Source organism: Pezoporus occidentalis, unplaced genomic scaffold (assembly GCF_034315485.1).
Source record: "Pezoporus occidentalis ecotype Australia unplaced genomic scaffold, CSIRO_AGI_Poc_V1 ctg41, whole genome shotgun sequence".
NCBI classification, from domain to species: domain Eukaryota; kingdom Metazoa; phylum Chordata; class Aves; order Psittaciformes; family Psittacidae; genus Pezoporus; species Pezoporus occidentalis.
The window spans coordinates 4,360,490-4,382,786 of NW_026915736.1; the positions used below are offsets into that span (position 1 = coordinate 4,360,490).

The following is a 22,297-nucleotide window of genomic DNA, read 5'->3' on the forward strand; positions in this document are numbered from 1 at the left end:
ATTTTCAAATCCCAGAGGTATCTGACATAACAACTGTGTTTTCACATCTTGGTAAATTAGTGCTGAGAACGCAACCAGGAAAAAAAAAAACATCCTTTTTCCAGCCCAACTTACAGAATTTATTTTGTGAGCAAAACAGCCTATGAAACCAACAGCTCATTGACCTGACGAACTGCCCCATAAAGACTGCAGCAGGGTATCTCTAACTGAATTTGAATTTCAGTTATGTCAAGTTGTGTTAAGTCTCATAATGCTACATACAGTCAGCTTGAAGCAAAACATGGTGCAACCTGACATGGTGAAAAACAGCCCTGCAAAACTGATCTGAAATGATGTGGCAGGTGATACACTAAAACACACCTTGGTTTCAAAAGCAAAAGCACTAACACAGTGACCCTCTAGAGAGAAAAAAAATATTAGGTGATCTTTCATTCTCTCTCTGGCAATACATTACGTCTCTTTGCACTGTAATTTAAGAACTGTCAAGGAATCTATTGCTGAATGATCTCATCGACCACAAGTTAACAAAGACTGATAGGCAGATCGCTGCTAGCCACAATAATGTGCTCTGTTATAGGCACAAGCACATTGAAAGTTGGTTGAAAGACTCAGTCCAAAACTTTGGATTCTGTTTTGAGGATATGGATAAATAAATCTCTCCCAAAACTTCAGAATACTTTAAGTTGGTCTTATCACTGTAATTACTGATTTCCACTGAACAAACATAACCTCTATGGGGAAAACAGACCCTGTACAAGGGTCTTAATACTGTATGAAGGCATATCGTTTCTGATGAATATAAAAATGTAAGAATAAGTTTAACATACATGCTGATTCATGTAATAAATACATTCACATGTGTTTGTATGCACACATAAGTAATCAAAGCAATCTTCAAACCCACTTTTAAGGGACATCTATGTGGGTACCTAACAAGATCTACAACTAACTGAAAACCTGAAAAATTAAGAGGACTGATTCTATAAAGGGAAATCTGGGAGCATTTTTTTTCTTCTAAATAGCAATTTTAAAACGCTTTAAAAAAAAAAAAGGAAAATAAAAGAGAAAAATAAATAACCTTTTGTAGTCAATTCTTTTTGCTACTTTTAGTCAATGCTAATCAATGCTAATTACTGATTCAAACAACTTAAATGGGGATGTCTAAACTGGAGACAAAAACTTGAAATCATGTAAAGAAAACATAGTTTGGGTTGGGTTTTGGGGTTTCTTTAAAAAAAGTAGTAAATACTGAAAACTGGAGAGAAATACATCAACAAACCTGTAGAAAGTGAGGTGTGCTTATATTTAACGTCATCTTTCATTAATACTTTGTTATACTTCAGTGTAAGAATTTGAAGAGCAAATTACACAAAAAAAAGAAGTCAGCAAGAAGCTCTTCATCTAGTAGTCTAGCTGAAACAGCAAGGAAAAAACATGTCAAATGTTGGTAAAGTTTGCATTAAGTGCCTGCTTAATATAAAGATCAATGTGGTGACTGAAGATGTGCAGTAACAAAATACAAAGCGTCTGTCAGCAAGCAGAAAATGAGGGAAAAACAATTCCAGAGATAAAAATAAACATTTTCCATTTACTTTTCAACTCTGCGTATTTAAAAATACAGAAAAGCTCTGAGGTAAAGTGAGCTGCTTGCTTTCACAACATCGCTGGTCATTACTGCTGCTCTGGGAAGATCAACATCCAAAAAGGCATCTGCATCTTCAGTTATTTTTTCCCTCTTCTCCTAAACATTTTCCAGAAAGACATGCATGCAAGAGGAATAGTATTTACCTCTACATGTGAAAAATATATATATTGAAGGTAAAAAATACGTATCTAGAAGCACTTCATTTTATACACTGACAAAACTAATTCGAAATGTCCCAGAAGAAAATACAAATTAAGTAAAATTAAAGTAGTTTTATATTTTGAACTCATGATCAAAGTACTAGATTCTTTTTTAACACGGAGTGAACAGGCCCAAATGGCCCAAATGTATACTGGCAGAAGGTCTGCCTTGTCATGATCAAAACAGCTTTTCTGGAGTTTTGGCTCCTTGCTAATGAATGAAGATCCTAGTGTCTCTGTCTTTCTGGTGGACAGGAATTAGTAGCAGAAACTATTTCTCACTTTCATGAAAGGAAAATATTAGTTTTTAGGGCATTTTGCAGGCAAGAAATGACTGCTATCTCAATTATTCTGAAATACACTGTAGCTTTTTTCTAATCAGCACTCACTTGCAAGAAACCACTAGTGGATGCAGAGAACTGTCCCATGCAAATACCAAAACCCAGGCTTTCTTCCTGGTTACCACTGTGAAACTGGAAACAGACAGTGGTCAATTTTGGATTGAATCCATGTAATTCATAATGACTGTGACATAAGAGAGGGAAGTTGTAGGAAAGATACTGTTTTTACTATGTTCTAGAATCATTTTTCCATGACCTGGTCTGTACCATTTGGGTTTGCTAGCACTCCTTCCTGACCCTTGTGATACTGCACAGAATGAAATCCCTCCGGATGCCAAACCCTTCCTCCAGCATTGCAGACAGAGCACTGTCATCAGTGGCACCAGCCTTTCGCTCCCAAGGGACAAATGTATCCCTCACTGTCCAGGTATAATGTTGTTCAAAACATTTCTTCAGAAAGTAATGAAACAACTTCTACATGCATACATTCTTAATAACAATCTCGCTGCAGTTAAAAATTCTGATCTCCTACCACACATTACAGAAATAAAATTTGGGGAGCTTTGTTATAATTTTTTTAAACTTCCCAACTGTAAACGAAAGTGACCAGCAGAAGAACCAAGAAGGCAATGTCCCTTCATAGTCACCCAAACACTCATTCGTCTAACATATGGACATTCAAGTGGAAGTCCTTCGAAGTGTGATTAAATAGACACTAAAACATTCTACTACCTCACAACTTTCAAACATCTTAACATCGCATTTAATTTTTATCTTTCAGTGGAATATAAAATGTATGTTAATCTCTGAAAAGAAGACGAATTTGACCTTGAGACAAGTTGTTCAGTTAATTTTACTTCAGTATCATGTAGGTTACAACATATTTTACCTATCATCAGAATTTACAGCCAACCATTTCCAATATTTATCAGCTTGTATGACTTTAATTACAATAAGCATGGAGCTAACTTCAAATACCACGTCTACCAGATCAAGTTCTCAGAATTTCACAGCAAAGTGTAAGAATGAATGCTAAGGGAACATGAACTTCCTTGTTCTACCCATTTTATATAATGCGTTAATAACGGAGTGCTGACTGAACTGAAAGAAGCCAGGAAGAAGAAATTTCATGTCTCCACTATACTGTGAAGACAGAAGCTAATTACGAGGGCTGTCTTACCTTGGGAAGCCCCTGATAACCTGATACCTGGCATACACTATGCTGTATGATGGAAATCATTTATTTTCTATTTGACATATCAGAGAGAGACAGAAGGGCAAATCAAGAAGAGAAGAAAATCGTAGGAGGTAGTCAGTTTACAGTACTTAAACACACGAACTTCTCCATGTTTGCTGGATACTTTAGGTTCCTGAATCAACATCCCATTATCTACATAGCCTGACCTTGCCAAACCAATTCATTCTCTAGGACAGACCAAACACAAATTTAATCTGGAAAACAGAATGGTACAGCAAGCTACCAGGGCTATATGGAAACAAAGTTATAACTTGAAAAGCTTTCTAGCTCAAACAATGATCAGACACTACTCATCTCCAGGGTTTTTGCATTTTTCCTTCCATGTATACTTGCAAAGGTAGTATACATATCTAACATTTTTCCTGTGTGCACATAAAGGAACTAGTGCAAGAAACTGATCAGTTCCAATGAAGATATGTTCCTACAAAGACTGAATGCCGCGCATTAGTCCCTACCTTCCAATATTAACACTGACTTGTTTGGGAACCTAGAAAGTCAGGTGTTATGCTGAAAAAAAAAAAAGAAAAAGGAATAATATTGCACGTTTTTTCCCAGAAGGTTCACCTTTTTAAACGTGTTTAAATAATACCAAGTCAAACTCCTATTCCTGTAAGTGTGTTCTATGCTACCTCGGTATTAAAGCTGAACTTCTAACTACAGATTCCAGGTGACAGACGTTCATCACTATAAGCACAAACTGCCTTTGCTTGTTGTTTACACAGATACATACATATTTGTATAGATATTGCTCTGTACATGCATGCGCATTTAAGTAATGTATATATGTATTACACAAATGCAGCATGAGGACATGAATACAAACAAAAATGCACCCTCTGAAATATTCTAAGCACATATGTTCATGGATGTTGTCTACACTTGCATTTATCCCACTTTTCTCCTACCACTTACTGATCCTCAAACACTACCAATTAGTCTCGGCAACAGGTGGCTTGCCGTAAGGACAGACATGCAAAATAAACATCATTTTCTCAAAAAGCTTGCTTTGCTTTGTTAGCTGCTGTCACCATACAAGCAGCTGCTATCAAAGAGGCATGTCCCAAATTGTGAAGACTGCAGGGAAAGGAAGACAACCAGCTCCTGATTAGCTCCCTTATTAATGTTACCCAAATGACTCCTCAGCTTGTCATGTCAAGAGAGAAGGCTCACAAGAAGGTGGCTCCCTTATTAATGTTACCCAAATGACTCCGCAGCTTTTCATGTCAGGAGAGAAGGCCCACAAGAAGGTGGACAGAATCATAACACAGTCCACAAGATTTACACAGTCCATTGAAGCCTCTGAAGAAATGCATGACCACAGAGGAAGAAAGCAGATCATTTTGAAGGCTGTGACATGCAGCCTCAGCAACTGAAGTGAGATACGAACCTCATTGCATATCATAACAGTAGTTATGGCTTCTTACCAGTTATTTCTAATAGAGACAGCTCCATTTCTCCATTGCTGTGTGAAGCAAGTTCACAGACAGACCATACTTTACATAGACGCAGTAACTGTAAAGTGCATAGCTGTCAGATGAACCACAAATGAACACAGAAGCCACTTCATACTTAATACTGATCTAACTTCCTCATCTTTAAAATAAGGAGAACAAAACTGCCAGTGGGTGCAGCAAGGCCCCACCTGAAGACTGTACTTTGGAAAAAAAAAAAAAAAAAAAAAATCAACCAATTGGTTCAATAATCCCTTGCCTCATTAAGCACTTTGGTCAAAGTGAAGAAGAGAGGAGGAAGAGCTTTCTCCAACAGAAATGCAAATAAAAAACCCCTATTATGAAGTAATAATCAGAATTTATTTTCAAAACTGACAATTAAATACAACCATACCACCTTTTCTTTAAAATGAGAATTCCCAAGAGGTTTGAAAGGCATGAACAACTAGATTTTAGGTTGGCTTCTGTTACCACCATTTTAATAAGAAACATTAGGGGCTGGACTTCAGCTCAATCCTCACCATATCCGTCAGCTTACTTTGTGATAAACTTCACTTTTAGAAAGCAAACAAACCTAAACCACACACATGCTACCTGATACCTGGAAATATTTAACATTCAAGAGTAACAAAAAACCTCTGGAAAAGTCACAGCAAGAGGAATGGGAACATTGCCTCATCTTAGCATGAGATTTAGGGCCGCTGCAATCCGTGTGATAACTGGAAAGTTATGGGCCATGCATCTAAACCTGACTGATAGAGGCCAAGCATAAACTATTCTAATTGATAAGAATAAGGTGCATTAAAGTCTGATTTACATGACTAATATGTATATGCAAACATGGCTGGTAGGAGTATATATAAATCCTTCTCCATGAGGATCTGCAGACTCCTGAGGCATTAGACTGATACATGGAAGATTCCCTTATATTCCAGTAAAATTAAGCTTTGCCATGTCTTGTAAAAAGGCTTTAGGAAAAACATATTCAAAAGGCAAAATAGTCACTACACCAAGTACTTAGATGACATTAAAAGACAATGAAACTTGGTCATCACCCTGCCATTGGACCTCCAAAAACTTCTGGGGAATTAAATAAAATTCAAAGCATAGAAATGAAGCATCTTGACAGGTTCTGTGATCTTTAAGGACTATTTTGGCTTCATTTTGTTTTAAATATATGACATTGCATATCAACAGTCAAATTCTGTAAGAGACACTCCACTGTAAGACAGGCTGTAGGGGGATTTTGGTGTCTGACAATATGGTAACGTCCTACACAAGATTTTCTAATGAAAAGCTTACTTCTGGGTGCATTTACATGTTTCAAACAAACTAGGAATTAATATCACACATTTCTATAAAATTGACACAGTAATAAAAAGCAATAAACATCAACCATTTAAAATCCTTCTTTCCTATCATCCTTTTTCCTTAAAAAAAAAACTAACAAAAAAAAAAAACACAACCAAAAAACACCTACTCCATGATATTTACAATATTTTCCCCTAACAAAATATCTCTTTGGCACATAAAGGCACATAAAGGCACATAAAGCTTAATAAAACAGCCATCCTCCCCTTCAAAACACATGGGAAAACAAAGCTATTTACAGGTCTCCTTTTGCTTGCCAATTTCCAATCTCTAAATCATGATTAAGACCAAAAAAAACCAAAACCAAAAAAAAAAAAAAACCAAAAAAAAAAAGGCAAACAACAAAAAAACAAAACAAACAAACCGAACACACACACACACCCCCCCCCCAAACATTTAGCTGCTGATTTCTATTGTTTGAGAGAATACTCAAATCAATATCAATTTCTCATAGCAGCATTTCAACAAACGGTTGTGGTTTTCTTTTCAGTTAGGCAGGTAACATAAACAAGAACATTCAGGAACACACTGATCTAAACATCCCCCAAATCCCTCACATTTACACACAAAGACCATAGATATTCTTACCTCCTCATTTTCTAATAAATCCATGACCAAAAAAAAAAGTCCTTTTAGATTCTGCTGGAGAAATACTTGAAAAACAGCAGTGGCCAAGAATAAAAGGAAATTCAACTTGGCTTTTCATTTTGTAAATAATAATTCAGAGTCCCCAGCTGGTTCCCTTAAGCTTTCATCATTAAGAAACAAAGATTCAATTAGCTATTGTTTTGCTAGATAGCATGAGTGATCTTTCTTCCTATGTGAATATAAAAACTTGCAATGAAAATGCACTCCTCTCCTGCAAAGGGTCAGAACTTCTCAAATACTCCTCCTGCCCCAGATGATTATTAGTTTTGCAAAGTTTTTCTTTTCCTTCTGGTGGCACTGCTAGCCCTGCTGCAGCAGAAGGATCTCAAATTTGTCTGGTTTTATTATAAAGCGATTAATGGTCACAGTGAACAGAAAAATAGATTTCATGAAGTCCGAAGCAAATGAAAAGGCCATCTCCAGGGGAAATTTTAAAAAGTGAACAAGAGAAAGGTAGATTTTGCATTAATTGTGACTAAATTCAAGTATTTTTTCAACAGATCCTAAGACAACTCAGGGAATTACTACAGACCAAGGGGTTTAGAACTCTTTTAGAAATGGTTTACTCCCTGCCAATCCATTATACAGTACAACAATAACAATGAGTCTTCCTGACATCAGCTAACGAAAATGAAAAATTAAAATACAAAAGGGATTAAACACTGGAACATTAGAAACAAACCTTTTCCCAGGCAACGGCGGTCATGAGTCCTGTGATTTTGTGTCTGATGTTTAGATTACCTCATATTTAACAACGCCTGATTAAAGCTTTTAATACCACTGAATCTTCTATAAGAGCTTTTTCTTCTGGGATTCCCTGATTTCAAACCTAACTGAGCACCTGCTGCTGCTGCTGGGTTGATTCTTTGCTGTCTAATAGCTTGCAACTGAGTTCACAGTGCAATCTTCCACACTGATGGAATTTTGAGATCTCTTGTACTGACCAACTTTCTTTTTTTAATTAACAGAAAAGGCTTGAGGCCTCTGCCATATCGGACTGATTCAAAATTGGTCAACAAGATCACCATTATTTAGAACACAAGCAGACTGACAGATGACCTCACACACACAGAGTGCAATCACAGGTGCTGTATTTTTTCAGCAACCAAGTAAAATTCAATGCAAACTGAAAAACTCAATCCCTGTGTGTCTACATGTAGACAGCTCATTCTGTAAACATAGTTACGCGTGTTTCAGTCCGAGGTTATATGTAGCCTCTACAGTCCCTCTATGCAGTCTAAAGATTGAGAACTTGGCATGTGCCTAAGTTTTGCAGGGTAGGAGGTGATGCTGTTTCATGACCTTCTGTGAGATGGATGGTATTAGGCTCTGTTGCTAAAAAGTGCCTCATGCAGATGTTTCTTCACATCAGGCATACCTTTCTGTGGCAAGATTCAAAATCAGGAGTAATTCTGAGTATCCTAAAAAGGCTATAAATTCTCCAATTCCTTCCCTATGACTACTCATTTACATCTAGATTTCAAGCGACCATGAACTCATTTAAAGTTACACTGCTACATCAGTTCTTGCAGAATTTGTGAAAAAGTTGGCAATAAAATTTTCATCTTTATTACTATCAACCCAATCCAGATTCTTCAACTTAAGAAAGTAGATCTCAGTCTAGAAAACAAAATTCCTTCTCTCCTTCCCCTCAGTTATGAAGCTTTTAGTTAATTTTTACACTGTATTTTTAAATGTACTGCAATGAATTTGCAGAGCTAGTGAAATGAAGACCTTCTATCACCTTCACTGCATGAGTGGAGACACTCACTGCTAACTTTGTAGTTTTCTCTCTTACTACTTAAGTCTAATAAGAATTTTCTCCACCACAGCATGTTATAAACCATCAACTGATTTGATTCAACTGTCTGAAGAGGCCCTAAATGTGATATTGTTCTCTGATATAAATTCAAGATTTCTGTTATTGCTAGTTTGCTAATTTTCTGTTACTGTTGCACAGCAGAAGTTACTAAACCAGATCCAAAGGCAACTGGCTAAATTATAGTAAACCAAACAGAAAAGAGGACAGTCTGAGATTCCACAAAAAAAAACCACTTCTATCCCTTAGTGGTATTACTGCCATCACACCAATGTAATGCCTTCCCGCAGCCAGCCGATGGTTACTGAGAGGGTGGCTGCACTTGCTAAACTCACTTGTCTCTGGGGTTCTGACCCCTTCTGATGCCATGATTCAGAAGTCTGTTCCTTTCTGATGGTATAAATAGGATTTTAGAGAAAGAAAAGTACCTTATAAAGCCACTAATTAGCCAATAATCTAAAGTGTCCCTCTTTCTTTGCCTCCCACCCTTCTTACTGCAAGGCTGCCCTTGTTATTCCCATTTTAATACCATAATGTATAGTTTCACTTAATTACAGCTTGTCCAGACTTCCATAGCTGCACAAGATGGGAATGAATAAAAGATACAAACCACCACAGACTCCCACAGATGTTACTTTATACAGCAGAGACAGAGCATATCACTAAATATTGCTTGCTAAAGGAATAGTGCACTTTGGTCATCAGAACTATCATTTGGAGTCAAATATCTCCATTCCAAACTATTTTCTTTTTTATAAAATCTGATAAGCTCATATATATTTTCATATAAGGCAATCATAACACAGCATCCTTAATGCAGAGCAACAGGGAAGATCTTCACTCAAAATTAAAGCACACTGCTGTTCCTTCAGCCAACAGGATTTCTATTACTCCAGAAGTGCCCTGTGGGGTATCCAGTTAGGTGTTGGTGATCAGGCTGTGCTGACTTAAGAATACAATGCCAGAATTTGACCTTTAATTATTCTTCCACAGCAAGGGGGATGCATATTCCTACTGACAAAAATAAATGGAAGAAAGACTTCTTTCCTGTAAAGATTCTGTCATTTGAAGGATAAAGGGAAGTGTTGGTTCTAGTTAATGGCTTATTTCTTTCTTAACAAAGTTCTCTTGATGTTATAATATAGATTTCTGGAAGACAAGATGTATCTTAATTCCTGTTAATGGCAATGTCAAATATTAATATCAGTGGGCCAAAGCAAAATTACTTTCAAAATTACTGAGGAGTTGCATTAGGACAAATGAGATCTCTTACTTATGGTCTGTTATGCAAAGAAGGCATTTTGTATTTCAGGGACTGAATAGTTCTTGGTCTTTTGATATAAACATAACATCCATTCTTTCACAGCAGTTTCTCTATTTTCCTCACTCTGCACGGGTGTTTTCCAGACGATATTTTGTTCATGGTATAAGCAAACGGTGGCCAGAGGCAGACCAGAGGAAATCATAATCACATTGAAAATTAAATTCGAGCCAGCCATAGTATATACCAGAGGTGGATTACTACCCTGAGTTCCCAAATTCTCTTCCACATCTGCTGCATGACAGCTGAAGGTTTATCAAGCCAAAGGTTCAATTCTTACTGATATATGAGATAGGCTGGTGAGAAGGTGCCCAGGAAGGTTATGGAGCTGATACGCTTGAGTGATACCATCCAGCACATACAGGACAACCAGGCTGTTGTGGTTTAAAACCAGGCAGAACTCCTTCACTCACTGGGCCCCCCCCCTCCCTCTTGCCCTCCCCCTACTCCTGGAGGGACGGAGAGGAGAATCGACAAGAATGCAACTCCCACGGATTGAGATAAGAACAGTTTAGTAACTAAGGTATAACACAAATCACTGCTGCTACCACCAATGATAATAATGATAAAGGAAATAACAAGGGAAGAGAATACAACACCTCACCACCAGCCAACCAATAACTCACCCCCCCCAGCCCGACCAAGCACGGACCAATACCTCCTCCAACCCCGCAGTCTCCCAGCCCTTCCGGCTAACTCCCAGTTATATCCTGGGCATGACGTGCTGTGGTATGGAATACCTCTTTGGCTAGTTTGGGTCAGGTGTCCTGTCTCTGTTTCCTCCTGGCTTCCCCTCCTCCCTGGCAGAGCATGAGGCTCACAAAGTCCTTGGCCAATTCAAAACATCAGGCTGAAAGTCAAAACACAGTACTGCACCAGCTACCAAGAAGGAGAAAAATGACTACTACTGCTGAACCCAGGACACAGGTGATCAAGCCCAACTAGCATGGGTTTATGAAAGGCAAGTCCTGCTTGACTAACCTGATCTTCTTTTACAGGTTGATCTGCTTAGTAGATGAGGGAAAAGCTCTGGCTGTTGTCTACCCGGAATTTAGAAGGGTCTTCGACACCATTTCCTAAAGAATTCTCCTGAGAAACTGGCTGCTCATGGCTTGGAGGGATGTACTCTTCACTGTGTGAAAAACTGGCTGGATGGCCAAGCCTAAAGCGTGGTAGTGAATGGAGTTAAATCCAGTTGGCCGCCAGTCGCAAGTGGTATTTCCCAGGAACAAATTGCACAAGGGAAGGTTTAGACTGAATATTAGGAGAACATTCTTTACCAAAAAGGTTCTCAAGTAGGCAAGTCACTGAGTCACCATCCCTTGAGGTATTAAAAAGATGTGCAGATGTGGCAATTAGGGACATGATTTAGTGGTTGACTTCCCAGTGCTAAGTTAACGGTTGGACTTGATGATGATCTTGAAGGTCTTTTCCAACCTAAATGATTCCATGAAATGGGGACTGTCAACAGTTCCTGACTCTGTAAGACCTTCAAATTTAATGAACTGAAATATTTCCTCCAAATAGCGTTACAATATCTATGTTTCCATCCAGAGCTCTCCCATGACAAAGAATAATCAATGAAATTATTGCAAGGAATGCCTTCACTCAATTTTTTTCTCTGTTTTGAAGCCCTCCACAATTTTTCCATATGATTTTGTTAGACTATTTGGGTCTTGATTACTAAAACAAGAGATACAAAACCAAAATATCCAGTTTTTAAAAAGATCTCCATAGGTGTCAGTGCTCCCCAGTAATGAGACTAATCCTATTTACTTAATTTTTACACAAAAATAATGTACCATTTAAACAAACACTGTAACATGATGAATATTAAATCACTCTCTAATGGAACTCAGGCATCCAGATTATATTCCTAATGGGCTCCGACTCTGAATAATCCAAGCTGTGAGGCTTTTTTTCCTCTGCTTTTTATTTAATTTTTCATAGTCTAATGATGCATTTTCCTTCTGAAGTGATTGACGTAAGTCCTAAAACAACTTTAAGAGCAACAAGTCTAAACATAGAACATAGATCCAGAAGGCATAAAAGGCCTGCACAGACAATTAAAGGAAAAAATGTGTCACCTTTGCACACCTCTGGACAGGAAGGGAACTTCACACAGCTGTAGACAGCTAGGTAGACATAAAAATGAGATTCAGAATGCTATGAAATCGACAATACCTAGTTTATAGTTACACAAATATCTTAATGGTCAATCACTCCCCATGTCTCTGCAATTTTTATGCAATGGAAAAAGCACAGCTACCTTATGTTGGTAGGATAAGGTGATAAACTGTAAATCACTCAGATACTATGATAAAAGAATCTCACTAAACAGTTTCATGTAAAGTCATAAAGGTGATGTATAGCACAGCATTGACTAAGTGTACAACTTAGGGTTCCGCTCTGAGACCAGACAACTCCAAGTCCTTTGATATCTGAATGGTTGAGGAAGTCTCCACATTTCACACTGACTAGTTCCTGAAGAGAAGGAGCATTGAGATAGAAACTTCTACAGTACAAATTCCAAGAGTGTACTGACAGGAATTCACATTTCTTCATTTTCTACTGTTTCCTGATTTAATAGCCTCCTACGTAACTTATCTGTGTTTGCATTCACCTCCACACGAAAAATCAGTCAAGCTTTGCTTAGCCTTCTTGATCACTGGCCCTTTTTATTTTCAGCTAAGGAAAAGTATCTTGCTTTCCTGCTTGCTATCACAAAATAAAAGATTATCTTGCATTTCCATGAGGGCTACAAGAATGGCCCTTCTGTATGTTTTAATTCACAGTATGAATGATATTTATTTCATATTCCACAAATATCACTGCAGTACAGAATATTTACAGTTTTGTCTTGTGAGGAAAAAAAAAAAACAGGAGGAAGGAAGGAAAAAAGAAAAAACGCAACTATGACTTTACATTTAAATGCAACCTGGACTGCATCGATCAGATCTTTCCAATTCCCGGATGCTGAATAAAAAGCTGGTTCTGCCTAACTAATTATGCTACATTATATACACACAAAACTTCAGTAGTTTACTGTTTTACAAATACATAAATATATCACAAGCATATGAATACTGTGCAGGAATGCTAATAGCACATATTTATTGGCAGCTACACGATATATAGAAAACCACTTTAACCCTCGGGACCCTATAGAAACTACATCCCCTGCCATATTTTTCCTCTAAAAAGATTTTAGTCATTTTACATTCATTGTGGTCCTCAAGATTAATCCCTTCTATGAAAACAATGACTAATAATGCTTTCTCTTCTCTAACATACTCAAGTCACAATGTTTTTCAAAGCAGAGGAGAAACAAAAAGAATCATTCAGAGTACATTCATTCATTGTTTATCATTGATCAGCAGAGAAAAGGAATAGTCCTGGCCAAAGAACTATCACCAGCCTATGGAAAGGCTGCTGAAGAAAGCCAGCAAAGCCACAACAAAGCTTAACCATAAGAAAAAATAAATAAATAAAACACAGTATCTAAATACAAGAAGTGTGAGAAGGAGAAGGAATAGGATTTCTGTCTCAAGGAAGACAAAGCACCGATAGAAAGCCACACCAAATGTTAACTGGGTAAAATAAAAAAGAAACCATTTCCACTCAGAAAGGAAACCAAAGAATTCTTGCTCAGCTGCATCAGAAAGATTAGTAGGCGGGACTGGGCAAAGGCAATAGGGAGCAGAGGAAATATGTTTCCTTAATTCCATATATGAGCTCATACATACAATTACACACAAGCATATACACGTGTATGTAAATATACATACACTCCTTTACCATTGCCTTAAAAACCATATATAAATATTTATGTTAGTGTGTATATATGAATTCTCTCCCTCCCTACCAGTTTCCATGAAAGACAATAGAGACTGGGAACTTATTCACCAAAGTTTATTGCACACTGAGATATCTGAATACTTTTTCTCAGAATGTTACTGCCTGAAGCCCCATATTCATCCTCCAGGAGAGACTTCAATCCTTCTGCAGTTCAATTTCCAGCTATGCATTTATTGATGAATGGATATAAACATTCATTCTCTAACAAATGTGAACTAAAGAGAATCTCTTCTGGAATTAGTTCCTTGGATTCCCTGTTCAAGTACACCAAATCACCCTTATATTTCTCCTTGCCATTTTCACATGCCTGAACAAACAGTTTAGCCTTATGCCATGGCTTGAAAAGTCATTAGATTGAAAATATCATCAGTCAGGGAAAGGAAGTCCAAGAACTTTGGACCTTTTGCAGATGACATCTACAATTTTCAAAAGCCTCTCTGTTCAAAATGAATTAATTTGCACCCTCTGGTTCCAGGCTGCTGAAGTTTGCACTTTCTTTAGACAGTGTGTGCTGCATTATGAAACATTTCTCTGTTTCACAATATAAAAGAGAAAAAACAGAGTCACCAATAGCCACTAGTTTCTGCAAAGTTGGGCCTGGAGTGTTCACTAAAATATTACAATGAGTTGAAAAAGAGAAAGTAAGGAACGCACAATGAGTGCTTTCAGGACTGGATTAATAATCACTTCCGATCAGATGACTGACCTGAAAAACTGGTGGAAAACTGCTTCTAATAAAGCCTTTGTTTTTTTCATGACCATCCACTCAGATATATACTTTTGAAAATTTTTAATATAAACTGATTTTAAAAATAACTCTCCTGAATAAAGAATTCAAAGCTTCTGTTTTCAAAGTGTCACTCCACAGCAATTTGACAAAATACTTTTCAAACTATTTGAAAGGTCACAATCATTTCCTTATCTGGCCTTGAATTTACAAGCAAGGTAAGTTGCCTGAAACTGCCCAACCTGTTTGTCAAAAGATCTGTGACTGGCTTCTAATACCACTGAACTTCCAGGTAGACTATGACAGCACTTATTCAGAATAAAGGCTTTATCATAACTTTAAGATCATTTTCATATCATATCAGGCCTTGCCCTGAATATGATGCCCTGTCTAGTAAATAGCTTTTATGGGAAACAATCTCTGTCCACCACTCTCATACCCTGCTAGAAATTATGGGGGGGTTAGAGAGGGAGAAGCCTTATATCTGCTACTGGCACAGTTACTCACATACCTTAAAAATAAAAGTACTAAAATTAATTTATAAGTAATAATTTGAAGTAAAATTGATTTTCTTTAATTACATTTAGTGTTATATACTGTGATGCATTACTAAATAAAAAAAACTTCAAAAAATGACAAAAATCTATGCTTAATTTAAGCAGGCCAATTACTCTAAGTGCTGCTACAGTCAGAAAAGTGATTCAAGGATAAACACAGGAACACACAATGCTATTTCTTCAACAGCTTTCATATCAAATTCAGTGTAAAATTCAAATGGTCAATTTTTTTTTTCCTCTACACCATATTATCACAAACTCCCAATGGGATTGAAGAACTTGGCTGATTTCTTTCTTTCCTGGCATTCTCTGCAGCAGCAGTGATGATTACATACTATGTTACAAGAAACACCCTTTTCATGGGAAAGTCTTCATTTTTTCCAAGTAGAAATTAAATATTTTATATTTGTCTGAAGTCTAGACATCCAGTATCCCTAGTTACACAAGAATAACTAGGTAGTGCAGAATTTTTATAGAATAAATGCTCAGAGGATTCTGTTCCTTAATGGATGAAAAGGTGCTTAGGCCGAGTCTATTCATCCCTTTATCATCTTACACAGCAGCACCAGTGGCAAAGATTATAGAACCACAGAATACAAGGTTGGAAAAGACCAAGGATCACCTGGTCCAACCTTCCCTGACAAAAGCACACTCTAGACAAGTTGGCCCAGCACCTTGTTGAGGTGAATCTTAAATTATTTAACAGTGGGGAATCCACCACTTCTCTGAGGATATTATTCCAGTGGCTGATTGCTCTTTCTGGTGGTGTCAAAACTCCTGAACAGACATCTGCCAACGCATGTGCAACTGGTTCACCACATCTTAAGCACCAAATTCCCCGTACTGGCATTAAACAAAGCATTCTCACTGGAAAATACTGTAGACAAATGTGGCAGCCCTAGTCATGCAGAACTGGTTGCCTGACAGCTGCAATAATGATGCAGAAAGCAGAAGATAAGTTACACTGACAAAACTGAAAGAAATATTAAAGACAATAAAAAAAGTAAAACAGGTAAAATGGAGCACCTCCCGTGTGAAGACAGGCTGGGAAAAATGGGGCTGTTCAGCCTGGAGAAGAGAAGGCTGTGTGGAGACCTCATAGCAGCCTTCCAGTATCTGAAGGGGGCCTATAAGGATTCTGGGGGGGGACTCTTCATTAGGGACTGTAGTGATGGAACAAGGGCTAATGAGTTCAAAGTTAAACAGGAGTAGCTTAAGTTAGATATAAGGAAGAAGTTCTTTACTGTGAGTGTGGTGAGGCACTGGAATGGGTTGCCCAAGGAATCTGGGAATGCTCCATCCCTGGCAGCGTTCAAGGCCAGGCTGGACAGACCTTTGGGTGACATGGTTTAGTGTGAGGTGTCACTGCCCATGGCAGGGGAGGTTGAACTAGATGATCTTAAGCTCCTTTCCAACCCTGTTTTATGATTCTATGATGAAAGTAGCTTATGTGAAAATGTTTTACTCTGCTTTTATTGCGACAGACAATGCTTCACATCATAACTAATTTGCAATTACACATGGACTGAGTGAAGCACACATTTCCCAATTTTTATTACCATATTCCTTTGCAAACTAAATAGTTGCAAGAGCAGTCACCTGTACAAATCGATCTTTACAAAGGAGACAATATTCCAGGACCGACAGATAGTTATAAAACTATTAAGAGCAGAATACCTGTAATTTCCAATCAAGTGTGAGGCCCTTGACAGGTAGGACTCAAAACTGTCACGTAATTATTGTAGGAAACAAAATGTATGAAACTCAGCATATTGAAAAATCAAGAGCTTTTTACATAGCACAATTCAAAATTAACGTGGCATCAATTATCATAAAGAAAAAATCTCTAATCGTAAAAAATAAAATCATTTATAAATGAATACATGGTGGGTTTGGCTTTTTTCCAGGTACTTACAAAGTTCCATAGATAGATTTAAAAGGTTCAATATTCTTTAAAAGTTTCTTCAGTAAAAATTTTTTATAACACTTTTCTTAACCAGATAGCACTCACTTTTTGACACCACAAATTAAGAATAAAATATTACAGCTCCTTTTCATACATCTAGTTTCACTTTCACTGACAAAATGGAGTCATTAAAAAAAAGAAAAACACAAAAAAAAAACCAACAAAAAACAAACAAACAAAACACCAACCAAAAAACCTATCTTATGTTTTGTAATACGGGCATGTGCACATGTATGTAGGAAACCAGAGAGACTCAATATAACTACAAAGTGCTTTTCAACAGGGAGATTAAACTAATGAAAATAAAGCTATTACATTTGCTTTCAAAAATATGAGTTAGTATTCATCACTGTTTTCACTTTCACATCCAGCCTCCAAAATCCTTCTCAAATCTTTCCTCTAACCGTACACCGGTTTATTTACCCACCCTAGAAGCACACTTTCAACTGTTTATTACCCAACTGTATCTTACTGTGGGCAGCACCCACTGCTTTTAACATATACTAACTTTAGAGCTTGGTAAGATTATTTACAAAACTTGTCATGCTACCAATTTTTGTGTCAGAAAATGTGATTACTGATGCTTCTACATCCAAGAGGTCAGCAAAATAAAACTTTACACTTCCCAGCAGACCCTTACACACTGATGCAATGTATGTAGAGGCACAAAAGATGCTCCTGTAGCAATTCATAACACATCAGAACAACTGAAGAGAAATCAATTTGGATGACAAAAATGATGATGATTAGGATGACACAGATCTAATTTCCGTTGCAGGTTCTTTAACGGGTTAGTAGACCTAGTTCCACAGAGCACCATCTGACAGCCACTGACAAACATAGAATCAACTTGGTGTTTTCCCCAGAAAATTAGTGTCAGATACCACAATTGAGCATGGCATTTTTATAACGACATTTAAAGTAAAATAATGTATCTATCATGACCGTGGTCCCTTGGGCGCTTACTGTTATTGCCATATTCCTGACTGTGCCACTTAATTCTGCTGTCTAAAGAATTTCTACAGAAATTTCAAACACCAGGTCAGTCACACTGGGAGGAATGTTTTACTTTCCATTTCATACATGGGAAAAGCAAGCATATACAGGGGCTAGAGAGGCTTCTCAAGATGGTATGGCATGGCAGTGACAGAAAGAGGGATCAGACTGTCTCATTCTGGCCTTGAGCTCCATCAGCTCTGCAACACATCAGCAAGGCAGGAGACTTATCTATGACTTGAATTGCTATAGTGCCTAGTCATCATTTTTGTATCAGGCAGCAGTCTCATTAGTAGAAAGCTCCTTTTATATATCAAGTGGAATAAATTTCCACACATCCTCTGAAATTACGCACAAACCGTGAGAGAAACAGCAAAACAAGGGTTGAGTCAGGAAGATGCAGTATGACATCAACCCTTTTCTTTTCTTATGCAAATACAGAACTATACGGTTATGTGTCAACTGAACTTTCCCCCACTGGTACTGCTCAGTGCAACAGCATATAATCGAAAAGAGTCTGAATACTGTAAAAATTAAGTCTGAGGTCTTTGAAAGGTCACTTCTCCAGAACCAAGCTATCACTCATCCTTGCAGTTATGTATTTCTTTACCACAAGTGACACAATCTAAAAGCTGGTTTCACATTAGGTGGAACACCACAGCTTTTACCCTGTTTCTACCATTTCCAGTTAGCAATTGTTTTCTTTAAAACTTCAGCAACTTTCCTGCAAAACCTCTCAATTTCTTGTTGCAGAATTTGAGATATTTTACTGGAAAGGACCATATTCTTTCACTGAAGTTGTGCATACAGATTTCTTTCTGTAAAGTAAGTGTTAGGAGTGTAAAACAATGTATATTTTATCATAAGCATAATATTCACTGTTCCTGCCCATGGCAGGGGGGTTGGAACTAGATGACCTTTAAGATCCATTCCAACCCTAACTATTTTATGCATTGACGATTCAGGGGCTTGTAAGGCTGTTCAGTGACTGCTCTGTATTTTTAATTGCCAAGTCTGTTACTTTTCCTTAGTTTAGCCAGTCCGGCAATTATAATCCAAAAATGCGTGTCTGCTAAGGGACAAGCAATTCCTGAGGTGAACAATTTTTGGTTCCAGTTTAAAACAGCACTACTATAAACATGGGATTTCTTTAAATTGTGCCTTGTTTATTTTGTTTTTAGAAAACTTGACAGTATCCACAAGGAGGACACTAAGGTATTGGCTGGTTTTTAAGAGATCAGCAGATGGAGAAATTAGAACATTACTCAAGGAAATAGTATATTTTCCAGATAAATATATCCAGACAGCAGGTAAAGAAGGACCATTTATTACAGCAAACAACAGAAGCTCAGGGCTGGAAACCCTCTGCAATCACAAACATGTATTCTTTAAATTAACTGCTTCTTTATGACTGGAAATGTGTAAGCATGGTTCTGCTGAAGCTAGATAACGAGGGCAATGGGCATGCCCTGGGAGCCAGGCTGCTGTTCTTGAGCTCAGCATGCAATCTCCTGGGACCTAGATTATTTATCCCTTCTTCACCAATGCCTACCCAGAGTTTGCAAGGTTCAGTTGGTTTCATTACAGAAAATCCTCACACCAAATTCTTATGAAAAAAAAAAAAAAATCCATCTATTGGAATGGGTATAAGATGGTTGTCACATCCAAGAGGAAGAAAGGAAACAGTACTTAGGCAGCTGCAGTACACAATGCACTCTCAGCTGGAAGGAACAGAACACCTGTGGCAATTTTCCATCCCCTTTTAGTGTCTTACTGATGTGGACTGAAGGTCAGTCTGTGTTAAATGGAAAAGATAAATTTGATCATAACTGACTTTACACGGTATTTGAATTAAGGGTTTCAGGATTTGGTACTGAGATGTTAACTCTTTGCAGAAAAAGGCAAAGACACAGATGCACTGCTGGAATTGGTGATACCACAGTTCAGTAACCAGGTTTGCTACCAAGGAAAATGGGTAAACAGGAGTTTATACATAGAACATCTGGGGTATTACCAGGGCTAGGATTCCCAACACAGAGGTTGAAAGATCCCTAACTCAAACAGTTCTGGAAGTTTAAGGCTACAAATCAGCAGGCTGAAAACAACAGTAACTATAAAAAGAATGGTTGTAAAGCATCCATTTAAGATCTTTTTCTTTTTTTTCATTCTTGGAAATAACTTTTAGAATAATTTTAACTTTTTAAACCCAATCCTCTGCTACTTAACAACTTTCTTAGTGCTATCAGAAGGCCACCAAAAGAATACCTACCACATAGCTTGTGTTTTTTGCTTTCAAATCATTCACTGGTCAAGCATTACATAGGACAGTAATTACATGGCAGTTTATTTGCTCGCTTGCTAGATTTTTGACTGAGAAGGCATCACGGCAGCCTTCTCATGCATAAAATAATTCTATAGAATTAAAGGATGCTACAGTTTCAGTTGATTTCCCACTTAAAATCACCCTCATCATGCTTGGTCCACCTGTTGAAGAAACAGCAGTGACATCTCTAACAACTGAGAATAGAAAGCTGTACCTAAGACTTTCAGAACTCCTCCAAGCTTAGGAGTCCGTTTTTTTGTTGTTGTTGTTGTTCAGTTGGTTGGGTTTTGTTGTTTGAGTTGTTTGGTTTTTTTTTAACCAGGAGTAGCCAAACCTCAAAACCAAAGATGTTATTTCTCTCTGATTCACCACTGAAAATCTATCATTATAGGAGATGAATGCAAATATGAATCTTTTGCAATTGTGGAAGACTAGATACAAGATCCAAACTACATGCACAGATACACGTAAGATTATTTTTCCAACTGCAATTTAACCTAGTCTCCTTTCTTTGTATTCTGTTCATAATAAGTCACCAACACCAAAAGCTACTCATCACATTTTAAACCAAAAGTGTCTGCAGGGTCTTAAAATATACTGTAGAACATTTATTTTCCCCATTACATCTTTTTACCTTACATCTATTGTAGATCCTACACCCTAAGATGCGAGTCCTGAGAATACAACAGAATTACATCTATGGAACAGTGTTCATATCAGTTGAGCTGGTGGAAGGGGTGAAATAAAAATGAAATTATACACACAATTCTCTTTCACTGTAAGAGCTTGGCACAATGAAAGATTTTTTCCATTCATTTTTTACACCCATCATAATTTGCTTGGGCAGAAACTCCTTTTCCTCAAGTTCCACCCCAAAGTAAAAATTTTGCTGAAGGAAATGCCTTAGATATAGGGAAAATATTAACTCTACCTTTGGTTTAATGCCAGGAAGTATACCACTGTGAAATTTAGCCCAAATGGAGAACAGTGTGAGGAAGCATGTGAAAAAAGAAACTGTAAATAGTTATTATGAAAATTAATTTTTAAAGAGAATGGTACTCAGCTTTGATAGAAAGTGTTTTCTGGGAATGGGTAGAGGCCATGTTGAACTTCCTTGCACAGCTGTGACCCCTGCCAATCAATGTCAACACTTCATTAATATTTTACTGAAAAAGTGTGAGATGATTCAAACTTCAGCTGTCTTGGTAGGTGTTGCTAAGCAACTTTGCTGCTTGCCTGAGAACTAGTTTTCACAGCAACCTTTCCTTCAAACCAAAGACCTGCATCCACTTGAAACGCTTTCCCTTTTGTCAATGAAGAACCCAGAAAGCTATATCCCACCTCTTCCACTATATTTTCCTCCCCATGTCCCCGTTAAGAAGAAACCGATTTAACAGCATCTGAAATTCTCCACTTTACTTACCATAATCACTGTCATAAAATACTATGAATTTCTGCCACCGCAGCTCAGTGACCAGTTTCAGCATAACGTCATTGAGGCGGACCGGCGGTCGGGCAGCCAGAGTGTACTCCTCCTCCTCCAGGCTGGGGTTCAGGTGGCAGGCTGTGCGTGGGGAGCCTCCTGTGTTGCGCTGTACAAAAAGGTGTGGAATGTGCATGGCATCTGTCAGGGACTGCAGGGCATTGGCCGAGGCACAACCAGTGGATGTCACTAAGGCTAAGATCCCCAGAGTCATCAGATCACAGGCTGGAGAAGACAAGAAATAAAGGAGGGTTAGAACAAGCTCAACAATTCCTTTTACAAACTTAGATGCTAAGAAGGGAACAAGACAGGCAATTAGCACAGAGCTGAAAT

At 37.7% G+C, this 22,297-nt stretch overlaps 1 protein-coding gene across 3 annotated transcripts in view; it reads right to left on the minus strand.

The window, feature by feature from the left end:
• GRID1 (glutamate ionotropic receptor delta type subunit 1) overlaps positions 1 to 22,297 on the minus strand; it is a 593,210-nt gene that overhangs the window by 291,884 nt on the left and 279,029 nt on the right. For all 3 annotated transcript variants that reach the window (XM_062634051.1, XM_062634050.1, XM_062634052.1), the window contains exon 3: positions 21,905 to 22,189. In XM_062634051.1, coding sequence (XP_062490035.1) covers positions 21,905 to 22,189 — 285 coding nt within the window. The remainder of the gene's footprint in view (positions 1 to 21,904; positions 22,190 to 22,297) is intronic.